General features: G+C 29.7%; 3 protein-coding genes across 3 annotated transcripts in view; 1 reads left to right on the top strand and 2 right to left on the bottom strand.

Annotated features, from left to right (window-relative positions):
- The window catches only part of GatA (glutamyl-tRNA(Gln) amidotransferase subunit A, mitochondrial), a 29,735-nt gene extending 12,739 nt beyond the window's left edge, over positions 1-16,996 (bottom strand). Inside the window, exons 1-6 of the mRNA XM_085827611.1 lie at positions 16,899-16,996; positions 13,752-13,841; positions 8,342-8,444; positions 8,018-8,177; positions 4,471-4,666; positions 1,523-1,753 (exon numbers count right to left, since the gene is read on the bottom strand). Coding sequence (XP_085683737.1) covers positions 1,523-1,753; positions 4,471-4,666; positions 8,018-8,177; positions 8,342-8,377 — 623 coding nt within the window. The 5' untranslated portion in view covers positions 8,378-8,444; positions 13,752-13,841; positions 16,899-16,996. The remainder of the gene's footprint in view (positions 1-1,522; positions 1,754-4,470; positions 4,667-8,017; positions 8,178-8,341; positions 8,445-13,751; positions 13,842-16,898) is intronic.
- On the bottom strand, positions 14,257-16,970 carry Chchd3 (Coiled-coil-helix-coiled-coil-helix domain containing 3). The gene has a single exon (XM_085827612.1). The coding sequence runs from the start codon at positions 16,771-16,773 to the stop codon at positions 16,243-16,245; it is 531 nt and encodes a 176-aa protein (XP_085683738.1). The 5' UTR covers positions 16,774-16,970; the 3' UTR covers positions 14,257-16,242.
- Positions 16,997-17,302: 306 nt separating the features above from the next.
- The window catches only part of LOC118182540 (uncharacterized), a 43,337-nt gene continuing 42,023 nt past the window's right edge, over positions 17,303-18,616 (top strand). Inside the window, exon 1 of the mRNA XM_085827613.1 lies at positions 17,303-17,482. Coding sequence (XP_085683739.1) covers positions 17,412-17,482 — 71 coding nt within the window. The 5' untranslated portion in view covers positions 17,303-17,411. The remainder of the gene's footprint in view (positions 17,483-18,616) is intronic.

The raw sequence follows: 18,616 nt of genomic DNA on the forward strand, positions 1-18,616 counted from the left end.
ATATCTAAACAAGGGCAAATTATTTTGAATTTTTTTATTATAATAAATAAAAATAATTGAATTGAATATGTTTTCAAAGTTTGTATTACTGCTGACATTTTTCTGCACCTGAGGACTAATTACAGTTTTTAACATCTATATTTATATTATAAAGATTCTGTACTGTTTACTTAAAGTTACAGTTGAATGTGAAGAATCTTAAGAACTAGTAAGTGAATAATTGCTTGAGTTCGTGAGACAGTAAATAAACTTGGAAAGGGTTAAAAGACCCTTTATTATTCAAATAAGATTTAACAGAACTCTGTCTTGGAGTTGTACAATAAAGCCGACACTCGGACTTGAACTTAAGAGACTAAGAATTAAACTAATCTTAACTAAAAAGACATATAGCCAAAGCTATCAAGATTCTAATAGAATTAGCCCTTTAACACTAATTGACTGTGAAGCTATCAAGGGCCTAAAGTACAGCAGAGCATAATAATAGCTAGAGAATAGCCTAAAAAGGCGGATGCGTGCTAGCCAGAATCACTGGTTCTCTCTGACTAAGACAGTAAAATTCCAATGTTAAATACCACTCTTCCTCGATTTGCATGTGATTCTAAAACTACGTTCTGGCCGGAAGCGGTAAATTGAAATTAAGAAGCGATAGGAAAGGAAGTTTAACTCAAAATTTAACTGTTAGTAAAATTAACATAATTCTTACAATACATTTAGGCCATTTTTAGAATTTTTCAGTACAAGTATTAACAGATTTTAGGGTGGAAAAAAAAAAAGGAGAGAAAAATTGAGTAGAATAAATATTTAAAAGCACACTGTAGTATACTCTTATTTAATGTTTCAATGAAAATGCAAGGTATATGTTTTATTACAGAAAATTTGAATCTTTTTATTATAATAAAATATACTTCTCTAATAAATTAATAGTATAATATGAAAATATAATCAGTTTGATTAAAATAAAAGAAGGACCACACATAACAGTATTCTGCTCGTTTAAAAAATATTTTCTTGCTTTCAAATAAGAAAGAGAGGAAAGGAAATTATATTCTTTAATGCTCTTATTAAAAAATGTGCATTTTTCACTGAAAACAAAATTACAAATAATCATAAAACAAATAACATTTAACACAAACATTTAATTTATTCAAACTTGAAATTGAATGAAAATTATAATATGTAAAGTTTTTAATTTCAAAAAACTGTTATTTCATGCATAAAAATGCACAGTAATAAATAAATATGCTTATACCAAACACTGTAATTGAAAATCAGACAAATTGTTAATTTCCTTAGAAAAACTTCCGATATTTCACTATTTGATTTTGACAAAACATGTGAATGTTATCTGCCTTAGGAAGGTGTACAATTACATAGCTATTTTTCATAAAAATATGCTCATATTTATCTTGCATGTAAGGAAATCTTCAAGGTAATCAGTCTGAATGAAACTAACAATAATTAGGCATTTTAATTATTTGGCCGCAGATGACAAAAAATTTTATTTAACAGAAAAAAAAATTACCCAAAGCAGGCTCCAGTAGCTACTGCAACAGCTCCTCCTCCAGAACTACCTCCAGATACAAAAAAATCATCATTTTCAAGTGGTTCTTTATTTATTTGTATAAAGTCATTGCTGGTCATGCAAGAATTTGAAGCACTGTTTATTAATTTTGACCTCCTTTCCAGATTATATTTCAAACCTGATCTCCATGGATTCTTAACGGGACCAAAATAGGAGTCAATAGTAGCTGAGCTGTCAATTGCATCATGGAAATAAAGTTGAAAAGCCAAACAAACAAATTAAAAATTTATTTAACAAGATGATTGATTTACTTGTTCAATAAAATAAACAGAACACATCGTAATCATTGACAGAATGTATTTGTGTGAACATAGACTGATATATATGTATGATAAAATTTTAATTTATTTTATAAAGCCTCTGGACTATTTTAAGAGAATTTTGCTCATCTATTTTTTCTCACACAGCATGCTCAGTAAAATTTCAATATATTCTACAGCCCCATCTACAGTTAACAATAGTTAATTTGAACAGTTAAGTTTTTAGAGTAAAAATTTCAGATTGTATATTGATTCAGATACTTCTTTTTTCAGCTGCTTAACCTATCTTAATAAAATTTTCTGAATGAATCATAACAATAGAATAAAGAAGTAAAACTTAATATCATATAACGATTATATCAAATATGATTACAATACTTTGAAAATGGCATAATCACTATTAACATTCCTTAACAAGACTTTCACACATGGGTGAAAGTAGGCAGTTTGTATGTGCTACTGAGGAACATGAACACAAAACTATTCATCCACCCTCAATTTTATAATATTTTTTTTAAATTCCTTTTACACAATCAGACAAAAATCAAATAAGCTGAAATATCTATTTAATAACTGCCTATATCTGTACGAAGAATAATCTTACAGTACTCACATAGTAATGAATAGTAACTTGTTTCTTTTGTCATGAAATGCATTGTTAAATTAGTCACACATTATAACTGAAGAAAAATTTGCAATATTTCCCAACAAAAATAGCTTTTCAAGATTTCAGCTCTCACCATTATGATAACAATGCAGATTATGAATAATGTAAAAAATTACTCCATTTTATTATTAATAAATGTGTAAGTGCCATAAATAATGAAGAAATTTGGCAGAAGAAAACCTAACGGATTTAATGGGAAATCTAAGATATCAACACTTATCAGCAGAATGGGAATTATATATAAATTCATCTAAACTATAAATGATCTCCATTCAGAGCAGTAATACTTCACAACAGGAATATTCAAATGACCAATAACGAAGCTGCATTCCAGCACTTATGAATACACTGAAGCAGTGTATCAGAGCTGCTATTTATTCCATAACCCCTCAGGCACTTGTAATACTCGGCATGAATCTGAGTACCACTTGGGCATATTAAAAGCAATGAAGAAATATATTATAATTAATTAATAACTTTTGTAATTGCTTTATTAATGAGTAAAAACACTTTACAGCTATTTTTCTAGCATTTCAACATGTGTCTAATCAACTTCTAGTTAATAAACCTGTTACTGGAAATGTTATAGCAATAAGAAGATAAATATCTATTTCTACAGTAAAAAAGTTTCCCATATGACATTTCCCATAGAACATACTACATGTGTCTCACTCATTTAAACATAAAATTAGGTTAAAAAAAATAGCATAGCATATGAAACATTAAGAGTTCAATATTATTCATGCATAACTTAAGATAAAAATAATCTCTTGAATAAATACTTTAATGATGATAACTCTAATGAATAAATACTCTAATGATAACATCATCTTTATTGAAATGTTAAAGTGATATACACAATACAATGAATATGTAATAGCAAAAAATAAGCTACACTTGTTAAAAATGTTGTCAAAAGATCTTTAGTAAATCAGGAAAATATTCAACAAGAACTGTTTTAAATACATATTACAAATCAATAACCATCAATACAAAAGCATTTAAAAAATACTGTAAATTTGTCAGTTTTTATCAGCATAACATTAAAAACTCTACAGAAACTCTAAGTTGTTTTACTAAACTAAAGATTAAAATATCAAAGTCTTTCGCTGAATATGTGTGAATTAGCATCAAGCTTTCTTTTCTGGGATAACAACAGTGCAGCAGATGGTTTTCAAAAGTTTTTGTATTAAGATTCAACATATTCAGAAAAGTTTCTATGGTACTTTCTGATTATCCACACTCCCATAAAAAATGGCCAACTTACTAGCTGCTTTCTGAATATGTGAAATACATTTATTTTGCTATCAATCAGCCTATAGGTATTTCTGGTTTATAAAATAATAAAGAGAAGATTTTATTAGCCCCCCCTCCCACAAAAGGACATGGGCGATATTTAAATTTTTACAGCTATTCAGAGAAATAGTGGTTAAATGCAAAGCATGTAAATCCACATACAAACATGCATAGAAGATATGCATGCCTGAGTTGGCTGTTGATGCCTGCATACTTAAAAATATGCCAAAAATACAACACTTTCATTACCTTTTGAAACCAGGGGAGGCAGATAAGCAGAAAGTACCATTTCAGCTCAGAAGAAACTGTTTTGCTTAGTGAGTCAAGGTCTTTAAATTGTGAAATCTCCTACCAGAGCTAATAACAAGTTGTGAATGGTCATAAATAAAAAAAAAAAAAAAAAAAAAAAAAAAAAAAAAAAAAAAAATGTACTTATGCATAAATTAATTATATACTAAATACAACAGAGCAATAATACAAATTTAATAATACAGAACAAATATATCCACATATTTACACAAATTTATAACAGTATTTTAATCCTGTATGAAAGTATGTTTTCAGTTTTTTATCACACATGCTATAAGATATTTATTTTAAAAAATAAAAGAAAAATATTCAAATGCCTATACCTGAAATAAAATAAGTTTTTAACTCATACTTACCCCATGGCAAATTCATCTAAATTAGTTTTACCAACTATAACTGAACCTTGATTATAAAGTTTTTGAACAACTGTTGCATTATAGGGAGCAGAATAATTACTCAACATCTTTGAAGCACATGTTGTCGTAATATGTTTAGTGCTCCAGTTATCCTTAAAAGCCACAGGAATACCATCTAAAATTCCTAAAGATGTACCTAAGAAAATTTCATTAGAAATTAAAAAACTTTCAGTTCGTGACTAATTTTAATTAAATATGTACACGAGTTTTAGTTACTAGTCACATCGCACCCTATTTCCAAATGGTAGCAGCTAACCCTTTGAAAGAAATTATTTATAAAGAGTTATGCTTTAATGCACAGTTATGTATTATTCTGTTGAATAACTAATTACCCAACAGATTACCATATATTAAAAAAGGTAGAAATTTACAATTATTCAAAATTAAAATTATTATTAATTTCATTACATTACAATCAAATAAAAATTAAACAAATTTGTTGTTCAAAATACAGTATGCATTATTACTGAAAAATATATATAAATGTAATACAAGTCCTCACATCTGGAGCTGAAGTTTTTCTAAAGTTATTTCATTATTTACAAAACTTTATAGTTTAGATCTGCCATAATGACAGCACCAATACTAACACAAAAAGTAAAAAATACTAGGGACAATGACATTAGCAAAAAAAAAAAAAAAAAAAAAAAAAAAAAACCGGCTAGCATAAACGTAATTTAGATCATATATCTATACTCGCAAGAGGGTATATACATAATATTGATTTTTTTCCCTGCACTAGGACTATGAACAATAAAAATAATCTAGCAACAAATTTTCAGGAATGTAAGAGAAAATTATACAGTGGGAAGTCTCATTTCATATAGACTGAAGTGGTATTTCCTTGTTAAAGCAGCCATCACATAAGCCTTTGGTGACTTCAAAAGCAGAGTGATTAAATTTGTCAGTTTTCAGACTCTTGAAGAGTGACCACTTTAACATGAAAGTTCCTCTGAAGCTTTTCTTCTTAATTATATATTGGCGCACTCATAATCATCTTTGGTTTTGCGCCATAATCTCTCACTCACTCACTCTTAATTATATAACCTACTTGTTTAATAAAATAATGCAATATAACTTTAAATTATGGTTTCCTTGGGTAGTACTTAATAGGCATGAAATCCATTCAAAAATTATGTTCTATACCTTCAACTAAATATTTATTTCAAATTGCCTGTTATTTCTCAAAGTCTTCAGGAAAAGCCCATGAGATAATTTTGTAGCTGAAAAATAAGCTATTATCTTAAGCATAAAAAATATCTAGACTTTGTGCTCACATAAATGACAAGCTACAGTATACAAAGTCTGATATTTGTGGCCCCTGAAATTACCTAACAAAAATATCCTAGAAAACACAAAGTGTGGTTAACTACAGTGATAAATTCACTGGATTCTTAAGGAAGCCTTACAAAAATGTCTAGTGAAAAAAAATTATTTTCAGATGTTTTCACTAACTTTTCAGGTAGACCCATACAGTAATATAACATAAAAATCGTTTTTAAAGCATCTAACTTTTAAGGTTAACATAACATAATATTTGAGAGAGCTGTAAGAAACAGCTTTTAGCATTAATGAATATTTAAGATAACAGACACAAATTATCCTCTCAGCCATATAGGCACTATCTATGTGTTTGTCTTTAATTTTGCAATATAACTGAAATTTTGCACTATAAAAGGGCAGCTTTGTTTCTTATACAAAAGTTCATATATTTACTAAATGATTTATATCTGTCACTTTAAGGGAGCAAATCTCCTTTTAAAAATATGTTTAAGCTCATAACTTCTCTTACTCCTCTCTGAAAATGATACTGAGTAAAATAATTTTAATTCTTTTTAACAGCAACACTTATTACAAGGCCTCAAAAGTAAATGTCAGCAACATTCATAATTTACTTCACCTTGCACCCTCAGCAGTATGTGAATGCATGCATGTCCAGTTTATTTAATTGAAAAAATATTAAATACTCAATTTTTGTCATATAGTTTTATAACAGCTTTAATTAAAGCACTTATCTTAAATAAAATAATTATACAATTTGAATCCACAATTATAACATATACTGTATATACCCGCGTATAAGTCGACCCCCCACTTCCAAAATCGATCGAGAAACTTCAAAAAAAAAATTTTAAGTACTAAATTTATTCAAAATCATCTGAGAAAAAAAATTAAGTATACGATAAAAAATACCTTGGTAAATAAACAAAATCAAAATCTTTCAACGTTCGATTCATAGTCTGATTCGCCAAATATTTCATAGAACTCTTCTGTCATCATCATACATATTTTCAGTCTCAAACTCTGTATTGTTACAATCACTACTAGAGCCTTCGTCGTCATTTTCACTTTCAAAAACAGAATCATCTTCTGTGCCGTCTAGTTCATTGCTAATACAACATTTTTTAAATGATTTTATAATTATTTCAGAGGGTGTTTCATTCCAAGCATCTTTAACCCACTGAGCAATTAATGTAATATCAGGCTTTTTAATGTTGCCTCCCTTTGTAAATGTTGGTCGACCAGAACTAATCCACTCTGCCCAATATTTTCTAACATTTACTTTGAAGGGCTTATTGACGCAGACATTTAGGGGTTGAATGACGGATGTCAATCCTCCCGGAATTACGGCCACAGTCGTTTTTAAGTGTTTTGTCACTTCTTCAGAAAAGTGTCCACGAAAAGAATCGTATACTAAAAGAGAAGGTTTTTTGAAAGCTGCTCCCGGTCTTTTATCCCACACATTTTTAAGCCAATCGACTGTTTTAAACATTTTTAAGCCAATCTATTGCTCGATATTGATCGGTTGTTAGGGGGCTGAAAATTCTTTAATCGAAACTTACTCTAGTTAAAGTATAAAACTCTGTGATTAGTTCGTCACATAATTTAAGTCATGAAATTACTTCAAGTAAGTGACTTATTTGATAAGTCATCCAATTTGAGTGCGGGAAGAAAACAACTGCATTATATAAAGAAATTTTTGAACTTCCGATTTTTTAAACTTTTTATGGCCCCGCGTATAAGTCAACCGCCCCCCCCCCCGCGTTTTGAAGTTTTTTTTTTTGTCCAAAATATCTCGACTTATACGCGGGTATATACGGTAACTTCACATCAAAATATTGCATTTATATTTTTGTTCAGTGATAGCTTATATCCTTTTGAGTTGTAATGATAAAATTGCATTCATAATAAATCTAAAAAATACCATGAACATAAAAAAAAAGTAAAAAATACATAATGTGACTGATAAGAACTTCAGTTTCATAATAAATTCTGGAGGGGGGAGAAAAGGCTTTTCAACATTTTGATTCATCTAATACAAATAAATTGATGCGATATTAAAGCATAATCAAAACAAGACATAAATATGAAAATTAAACATATATTTAAACATAAAATAAACTTTATAAGATAAAATTTCTAAAAAAAATACTATTTTAGAAAAACATGTCTAAATTAACATTTATACTAATGCAAATCAGATTACCATCTAAATTTCTTCTTTGTGCCAACTCTGCTTGATCATAAGCAATATCTTTTGTAACAGTTATGAATGCATTTAAATTCTTTATTTGATTTATTCTTTTCAAGCACATAGAACACAATTCTGGAACACTTATAATCTTGTCCTTAATTAATTGGGAGACCTAAAACAGAAAATTACTAAAATAATGTAGTATATACAACATCCAAATATTTTGATGAAGTTAAAAATAATTACATATTAAAATTATAATAGGTTAAAACAGAATATATGTTATTGATTTCAGTTACATGATTGAAAGAATTTACTGTAAAACAAAAGTTTCACCTTAGTAATGGGCAAATTAAGAATAGACGATGTCATTTTCTTTCTTTGACTGTAACTATGTCGAATTTCTGATATATTTGAGGGTAATAACAATGGAAAAAACCTATTGAAATAATTCCAAAAGAAAAAGCAATGTATTCAGTTTATAATGAAAAGAAAAATATATTCATTATTTAATCAAATGTAATTATAAGAAAATATTCTACATAGCTTTTCAAAAGGTTTCAAATCAGAACAATACCATAATAAAGTAACCATGCACTTAGAGAGTTAATTCTTTATCCTGGGTTACATGGTCAATATATCACAGGGATCATTTCTTAAATTAAAATCTATAATATCAGGCAATCCAAAAATAACAGAAACAGTAAAATTTCAATAATTCAAAATATACAGACAGTAGTATAATGTGATTTTTCAAGAAGTACACAGAAAGACATAGGATTTATTTTAATAATGAAAAATTTGGTACTTACGTATTAACGCAACCAGGCCAAAATTCGCATAAATCACCAAATTTGGCGACCCTACTTACGGCAACCCTACGTGTTATATGTAGTTTCATTTATTGTTGGTGTAAAGAGTTAACCTCAATTAAATTTTGTGCAGAAGAGATGGGAATTGCTGACAAAACTGTTATAGATTGGAATAATTACATGCGGGAGATATGTGCCCTTGAAATGAATGAAAAAGAGAGAAAGCAAATAGGCGGCGAAGGACTTATTGTGAAAATAGACGAAAGTTTATTTGTAAAAAGAAAAAATAACACTAAGACTTTTTATTGTTAAAAAAATCCTGTCTTTCTGTACCACCACAGCAATGGGTTTTCGGCGGAATTTGCCGAGAAAAGAAAGACACTTTTTTGGTTACTGTACCTAACAGAAGCGCCGTTACTCTAATGGAAAAAATTTGCGAAAATATCAAGGAAGGAAGGAAGCATTATTTATTCGGATTGCTGGAAAGGATACAATACAAGTGAGTTCGAAAATGCTGGATTTCTGCATGGAACTGTTAATCACAAATATAACTTTGTGGATCCCAACACGGGCGTTCACACACAACATGTAGAGCGCATGTGGGGCTCAGCCAAATGGCGCAACAAAAAACAGAGAGGAACAGCCCATCATCATCTTGACTCATACCTTATCGAATTTATATGGCGCCAAGCTCAAGCTGTTAATGGCGAAGACGGTTTTCAATCAGTGCTAAAAGCAATAGCCAAAAGATTTCCGCCGAAAAAATAATTCTGCAACTTATTCAAATTCGAAACCGGAAGGGTTTAATTGCTATTTTATATTTTAAAACAAAATAATATAAAAAACTGTATTAAAAATTATCTGTAATTAATAAATGTACATTTTCTTTCTATTCATACTTTTTTACTCAAACTTACAAATCGCGCCAACCTGGTTGCGATAATACGTAAGTACCAAAAATTTTCTCAGAATAGTTACAAATTTCACCAACAAGTAGCGCTCCATAAAATTAGGCAATGCAACAACCTTGTGTTCAGCATAGAATTTAGTCAAGACTCTTTTAGTTTCAAGGGGAGATTTCTGTGGCAGATTTTTTTGCTGCTGATGAAGATAGACCTGTACCTGTTTGCCCTTGAAATTGATACATTTGCTCAGTGTAGCAGCTGCCATTCATGAAAATGACCATCAGATGTGGCATGATACTTTGCAAAGCATTGAAGAGCATTAAGCTGTAATTCCTGTGACATGATGGTCAATAATTTCTTTCAATATGGCCAATATCAGCCAAACTTTTTGTATACTAGTGGTTTCATATCCCCATAACCAAAAGTTACAAGGTGTAAGGTCTGTAAACCCTGTAGGTCATTTATATAGAAACGAATGACTGAGGACAAGGTTACCATCAAATGTTGATCCCAGCATGTTCTGGATAAGACATATGCAGAGGTGGCCTACTTAGTATAAATATTACACTATAGTAACATTCATGCTAAATTAGGGCACCTCTGCATTACACTATAGTAGTGTGTATGCATTTACACTTTCATTAAGAGATAACAGTACTTTATTGGTCCATAGGACATTGTCAGTCCACATTAATTTTCATCTGTTGAAAAGCCCAATTTGCAAATTCATGATATCTTTCAGAACTGATCAGTTTCAGTTCCTGTGTGTGTTAGATCTTGTAAGAATACATTTTGAAAACAATTCTGAGTGATGATCACACAGTCCCCTAAAAAATGTCAGTTTTTTTAAACTGCTAAAGAAGCACCTGCTAGTAAAAAAATGGTAATTATTCTGGCAGTAAGACTTTTTATTGTTAAAAAAATCCTGTCTTTGTGTTCATTTCTGTGAAAAACCACACTGCAACCATTTACACATTTTGAAACTAAATTTTTGTATCTTCTGTTTCTGAATCACCCCAGGTATATTATTTTAAATAATCAAAACATGAAACTTCATAATATTTTAGAATTATATTAAAATAGAAAGTTTGGAATTAAGGAAATAATTACATTAATTTCTAAAAGATTTATGATCAGAGATTGACAAATGAATTTCTGTCTAGATACAAGTATATTTCTACGGCATCGCTAAAATCATAATCATTTCAAATTATTTCAGTTTTATAGATTGATTATGATCTTACACTAACTCTTTTTCTTGGGGGGGGGAGATTTACCTGAATCATGTACAATGATGATAATAAAGCTTACATATAGTTAACAAAATAATGCTTCTATTTTGACATTAAGTAATTGTGAAAATTAACTATGACAAGAAACTAAATCTATTTATCTGCAGATGAGTGCCTTTCTATAAAACAAGAAACTCACTGACTACTCTTCCCTGATTTCTTTTTAAGTTTATAAACTAACAAAAACTAAAAGTTAACATGCAAAATTTGTTAAAAGTTAAAGTTACATACAAAAAACCCATACATCCAGTCTTTGCAATAAAATCTAATGGAAGATACATGCAATATAAAAATTAGCATGGAGATATTACATATTTTAGTATTCTTCTGTAAAGTTACATACAAAAAACCCATACATCCAGTCTTTGCAATAAAATCTAACGGAAGATACATGCAATATAAAAATTAGCATGGAGATATTACATATTTTGGTATTCTTCTGTTATCAGGACCAGATTAAGAAATATATGCATGTATGCACGTGTGTATGTATATGTTTGTACATTTGTATACACACAGTTAAGTATAATAAAAGCAGTTTTTTTTATATTAATAAACTAAATACTTAAAAGGTGACCACATTGCCCCTTGAAACTATGAAATTCTCCCCCCTGGTTGAGAGCCCATGATAATCTGATAGTAAGACCGAGGTTTTGTCAATTTTACGTACAGAATGTCTAGCTTTTCTACATATTTGAGAATGATATATGATACATTGTTTACCTTTTCTAGAAACTACATACATTTGCAAGTTAAATAAGACCAAGTTTATATTATTTCAATGATTTTCTGTTTTTTGAGAGTCCTCCAGTGCTAAGCAATCCTTCAAACTAATACAGAATATATTTTGAATAACTGTAGGCAATCAAGACATATTCAAAATTCATTTGTTAATATATTAGGTTTGGTAAACTGATTAAGGCAAAGCACAAAAGGACCATCTGTTTATGGGAATGGATGTCTCTTTAAGTGTATCTGGCTCATATTTATGAGACACATATGGAAAAGAATTAAAAACACTATGTGACCAGCTCATCTATCAGGATTTGAATAAGGATTGAACTAGAAGCATTCAGTGCTCCCATCCACTACATCACCAGTTGGCACTCTTAACAGCACCCAAGCAAGGTATACCCCCCACCTTAAATTTAAAAACGAAAAATAAAAAGAGTACACAAATACATGTTTTACGAGATTTCTCTGGTGATTGTAACTCTATCCTCCATTTTTATTTTGTATAACATTTTCTCACAAAACTTTTGTTTTTATATGTTAACAGAGAATAGGAAGAAATTTTTAACTCTCATGTTTAATTTTGCCACATTTTTCACAATGAATATTTGAATATCAGTATTTACTGTAGTACAAGAAAAAATAAGCTAAATTAACAGCTTAACTTTTTTATTGCACTTTTGAATACTTGCTATAAGGTCTTCAAAAATTCAGGTTGTAATTAAAGTTTAACACAAAATCTGAAATGCTTATAAAAATATCTGGCTTTTCTACATAGAATTTAGAATCCACTAAGGGTTGAAATGACAAAATTACACAGCAGATAATAGGTTTGATATGATTACAAACTGAATTGGCTATCTAGGTGTTTTTGATGTGAAAAATAAAAACAATTATTATAAAAATATATTAATGATTATTTCTAAAGATCAGAAATATTACAATCAAATAACAACTACAGAAATGTTTTGTAAATAAGAAATTTTATCTTGCAGATTAAAATGATGTGCACGTGTTTAAACTATCACAATTTGATTACGATCATTGCTCTGTTTAAATAATTTTGATAAAAACTTTAACAGAAATCTGCTACAAAATTTATATCTTTTCACTTATAAACTTATTCATTTTATAAATTAAATCTGATTTTGGCTAATCTTTAGAATATGGTAACAGGTAGTTGGGCAACATTTTGGTAAGGCGATAAAGGTTACTAGCTAGGACTACTTTTTAAGTGAAAATAGGTCGATGTGTACATAGATAAAGTCAAGAGTGTGCGCAATGCCATTTTTGTGCAATTCCAAGATGTTTTTTTAAGTGAAACTAGGTCGACGTGTACATGGATACCGTGTATGTGCAATTCTTAAAAACGTGGCAATTTCGCACCTAAGCTTCGTCATGATTAAGCATTTTTGTTCCATAAAAATTCTAGTATAAGCGTAATTTGGCTAGCAGATTGTTAGAAAAAATGTTGAGTAAAAAAAAAAAAAAAAAAAAAAAAACATGCCTTTACTTTGTGAAAACAAAATGGCATCCAAAACAAAACTAGCAGGTTACTGTATCAGGGTTGGTCGCCCAATTTTCGCCAAAAAATCATCAAGTTACCATAATGTAAAGATTCACCCTGATTTTTATCTGCACCAGTGCCACCATATAGGATACTACTTCTAATTATAAAACATATAAAGCGGACATTAAATTTAATTTAAAAAGAACATAGCATAGGACATAACAGCTACCTGACTTATCGCAAAGATTTTCTGAAGAAAACTGACCTTCATAAGTAAATTAATGTGTAAAATGCACAAAAGGTACTATTTAAAAAATTTAGAGTACAAATATTCATCATTGTTCCAAATGAGTAGTAATGTCTAAAATGAAAAAAAAAAAAAAAAAAAAAAAAAAAAATATTTATTTATTTACAATTTAAAAACTTTATAAAAATGTAGAGCACCTATGCATCTGAATAAAACACTGTATTTATTTTTAATAATAAATTACTTACAATTTTGTGAAATGTTGAATACATTTTCGAAAACTTCATATATTGTAACTCACTTTAAATAAGTTACATCTTCAATATGATGGGCTCCACCTACAATGTAAAGAGTGAGATTTTAAATTTTAAGGAAGAGTAAAAACGCGCTTAAAAAATTTTTTTTGAATGTTTTTATCTGTTTTGAGAGAAAAAGATATATTTTTTAAGATATCATCATTCATGAAGGTTGTATAGAAATCTAACAGCATAATACATATTTGCTAATCATTTTTTCAATAACTTCTCTAGTATGTAGTAAATTATGAAGTATATGAAGATCATGTGACCAAGTAAAGGTTTTTTTTATAACAAAATGTGAATGCAAAAATGAAACAAAACTATGTGAAGATTAAATGAATTAAGATATTCCCATGCAATTACAAGCTGTTCTTTATTACAACATTCGAACAATTTTTTGTTTTGTTTGCTCATAGCACCATAGAAAGCAAAACATTTAAGAAAAAATAAAATATGCAGTTGCAAAAAATACATTATTTATTAAAAATAAGTTTTTCTATACCATTAGATATAAGGCATTTGGTAGTTTCGAAAAAGGCTATTTAATTTTTCATTGTCAATCAAAATTTATGTATGAACAATCTAAGTACAATATTTTTAACACAATACAAAGGATGACCAATACTATTGCTGAAGAACTGGCAACAATCTCTTTACAACATTAAAGTGCAAATATTTTCTTTACAATAGAAAGTTGTAATTCCTTAGAGTAAACTCTAAAATATTACTAATGATTTACTTTCCTGGCAACAATCTTCTCGAAAGCATGTTAAGGTACCAGACCAAATAACAAATTATTACATTATTTTGAAACTGGTTGGCATGAATCAAAAAAGAATTTGCATGCCATGCTTACCTAGAGGCAAGAGTATCGTTTTGAAATTAAAAAATAAACAACAGTCAAAGCAAAATTATAGTAGCTATATTATAGAATAAAATATTATAAATAAGTTGTTTGGCATAATTACAATTGTAGCAATTAATCATAAGATAAAAAGTGCAGTATGCCCATGGACTCTGCTAGTGTATACAGACAAAACTTAATATAGTCTAATTGCAAAAATGGTTTGCAATTTTACCACGATGTGTTTTTTTTTTTTTTTTTTTTTTTTTTCAATGATAAAGAATGGGTATTTCAGAAACATCCCTTTCTTTTCTGTAAGACAAATTTTCTTAACATGTTTACAACAACAAATCTCTCTCTTGCTTGGCTTATTTGATTACAGCAAAGCGTACGAGAGTTATCAGCCTGATGGGACATTTGTGAAGGACTCTCCAAGAGAAACTGGCTCCAGGGGCATAGCTAGAAGGGGGGCACCGGTCCTCGGGCACAGAATCCAAGGGGCGTCAAACTGATGTTACAACATTTTAGAATGAAATGTTTTTCATCCTTGGCAAGCAGTAGGGGGCACGAAATCTTCAGTTGTCCCTGGGCGCTGAAAACCCTAGCTACGACTCTGACTGGTTCGTATCCAATTACACATGGAGCAAACTATGAAAATGCTCATGGAGCTAACCCAGCTGCCTGGAACTGTATTTGACAAATGAATTCCGCACTCACTTATATATACAGGGTGAAATTATTTATCATTTAAGCCACACTGCTTATAAATGTAACATTTTATAAAAGGTACACAGAAATCAAATATAACAAAGATTAATGCTAGCTTGCATCAAACAGACAATTAACTTATCTCAGGAAAACAAACACTAGAACAAATAAAAATTGCTAGTCATTAAATTACGTTTACAAAAATGAGAGTTAAGCTCTTTAATTAATTTAAAGAAACACATCTATAACTTTCTGAGCTGCAATTGTTTTATATAAAATTGGAAGTAAAGATTTGCATTCCATCATTTTTTTTTAACAACAATTTTACAAGATAATCCTATGTTTCATAATTTTTACATTTAGCCATAAAAACCTATTTTACATAACACATAACTGAATCCAAAGTCATTATTTCTATTATATTGCACAAATTAACTCTATTTCCATGTTACTAATTTCGTGTCATAAAAGAAGTAATTCTGAAATGAAATGTTTATGAAATCAGTATTTATGTACACTATTAAATAAACCAAATTATACAAATAACCTATGCCCTTTTAAAAAAAGGACATAATCATAAAACATCCTCCCCTTAAAAAAATCTGTGTAATGACCTAATCCTCCAGAAGGCATAGAAATAAACAGCAATGTACATGGAACTTTGAAATCTGATGAATTTTAGACAAACTGCTTTAGTAAAGAACTGCATGGCTATAAACAGAAATGACAGAACACCAATTCCAAACTTTGCAAAAATAAACGCATAAACTAAGAAATATTCATTTATTATCTATATTTAGACAAACAAATTTATGGAAATCTAGTCTTCCTTTTCTTCCCGAGGACTAAATGTAAACAAACTATTATTACATCTAAACTAACATGAAATTATTTAGATAAAGCAGTCAGTCTAACTTTTTCAACACAATCTATAAAGTCACGAACTTCTCTAGAACAGTTAAGAGGAAATTTTGTATTCTCCTTATAACATTTTAATACTTGCTGTTCTTTATCTGGACACACTGGTGCGAATGAATTCTTTACGTGATTTTCTTCAACTTCTGTAAGAGTCTTCTCAAATTTGTCTTTAGCTGCATCAAACAACTGCCGATTCTGAGACTCTAATTCAGAGATTCGATTCTGCCAAGATTTCTCAGCTCTTTTGAATTCTTCATGATATTTCTGCCTCTGTTCTAAAGTAGAAGAAAAATGCTCTGGAGGGGTGAATGGAACAAATCGTGATGATGAAGTTGATTCTTCAGTAATTGGTTTTTGTTCTTGAACCGTTGAAGCTACAGGTTCAGATGACTTTTCAGGTTCTGCTCTCAATCTTCTAACAAAATTTTCAGATACTTGAACAACTCCTACAACATCATCATTAACCACTGTAACTCGACGACTACTAGATGTATTTCCCATTTTCAAAGTAAGATACGGCTCAAAATAAGCAAATACTTTAATTATAATATACCGAAAGCCGTTTTAAATGTAAGTACTATAATTTACACTTTAATACCAATGAATTCCAACTGACTTCAACATACCAAAGAGTCGTAAAATGTTACAACTTGAAGTTGTTAAGCCGAGATCAAAGTTTCCGACCTCAAACCTTGTTGCCAATCTGACACTAAAAGCCGGTGAAAATTGTTTGTTTTTGTTTTTTTAACCATAAATTTTTTTCCAAAAAAGATATGAACAAAAAAAGAAGTAAAAGGTCATTGAATTTGAGTAATCATTTATTTATTTTAGAAAATTTTATTTACAGTATTAGATGAGTTCTTCCCTGATGATTATTGTAAATAAAAAAATTATGTTATTTTTATCATGGGGTTATAATGAGCAATTTCATTAATTAGACCAATAAAAATAAAATGTATTCTAACTGGGTTTGAATTTTTTTATGACACATTCCTTTTACAGATATTAAACAACTCCGCCCAACTGTATGAACACTGTGATTAGCGGGAGTAGAGAGTTGTTGTTTTGTATTTTGATGAGTTATCCTACTTTCGGTATATTCTTTTTTAAATTCAGTAAAACTTTCAGGTAAAGCTAAAATGACAACTTGCTCAGCTTATAACTGCAGTAATAAAATCGGAGAAAATGTGGAAGGACTGACATTTCATCGGTAAGGTTTTTTTTTTTTTTAACCCCATCAGTGCATATTTGAAACGTTTGCTAAATTAAATGTAATGCAGTTCTGAAATTTATCTCAAACACACTGGGCTGCAATGTTTTCGATGCCCTAGGCGATTAGTACGGTTGACACTTCCTATAATTTAAACATATTAACAAGTCAAATAAAAATATTCCTTTATTTAGATATCACTTTTGAACTTAGTGCCGCTGTCCGAAAATATGTGTCGTAAACGGCTGTTTATGTCTGAAGCTAACCCTACGTGTAAATGTGTAATAAGTTGTTATTAAATGTTGCGGTCATCATGCTTGCTAAAACTTATTGTATATGTAGTTTTAAAAATTATGGTACTATTCGGTTTCGAGGGCCGTAAAAAATCGCCAAACTTTTGTTGATGCCAATGCTGCCAAAAGTAATTGCGGCAACCCTAACGCAAGAAAGGAAGTATAATAGTAAATAACTATCTAATATTGATGTTTTAATTTAGATGAAAGTTTAAGTTGATATAATATTTCGCTACCGAGTTATCGCTAAAGCATAATGTCATCTCGTTGGTTGTTCAAACATAATTTTCTATAATGAATGATGCCTTTTCTTTGAAAACATTCTCGGTAAAGTGCAGAATCGCCCACTTATTTGTTTGCCGCTTTTTACAAGGGAAAAAACAATTGGATTTTTGTCAATTTTCTTTTACTTTTTAAGTGACAATAGGTTGATGTGTACATAGATAAAGTCAGGGGTGTGCGCAGTGCCATTTTTGTGCAATTCTGGGATTTTTTTTTTAAGTGAAAATAAGTCGATGTGCACATGGATACCGAGTATTTGCAATTCTTAAAAACGCGTCAAGCAGTGGGTGATTCTGCACTTTACCCATAATTCTATCGCAGACTTTTCATCATGGGCAATTCCCAAATTATTAAATCCCTATGTTATCAAAAAAGGAATTAAAAAATAAACTAGTATTTCAATGGCGTGTTAAGAAATATAGAACTATATAAACTTATGCAATCTGAAATCAGCGCGTACGCTAGATTTGGCACGCTGTTAAATGGGCGTGTTTGCTAGATTTGGTGCATTCGCGCATACATTTTTGCTGGAATTTTTTTACGGCCCTCAAAACCAAAT

Source organism: Stegodyphus dumicola, chromosome 12 (genome assembly GCF_044657685.1).
Source record: "Stegodyphus dumicola isolate Sdum_Otavi_A_Nest chromosome 12, ASM4465768v1".
Taxonomy (NCBI): domain Eukaryota; kingdom Metazoa; phylum Arthropoda; class Arachnida; order Araneae; family Eresidae; genus Stegodyphus; species Stegodyphus dumicola.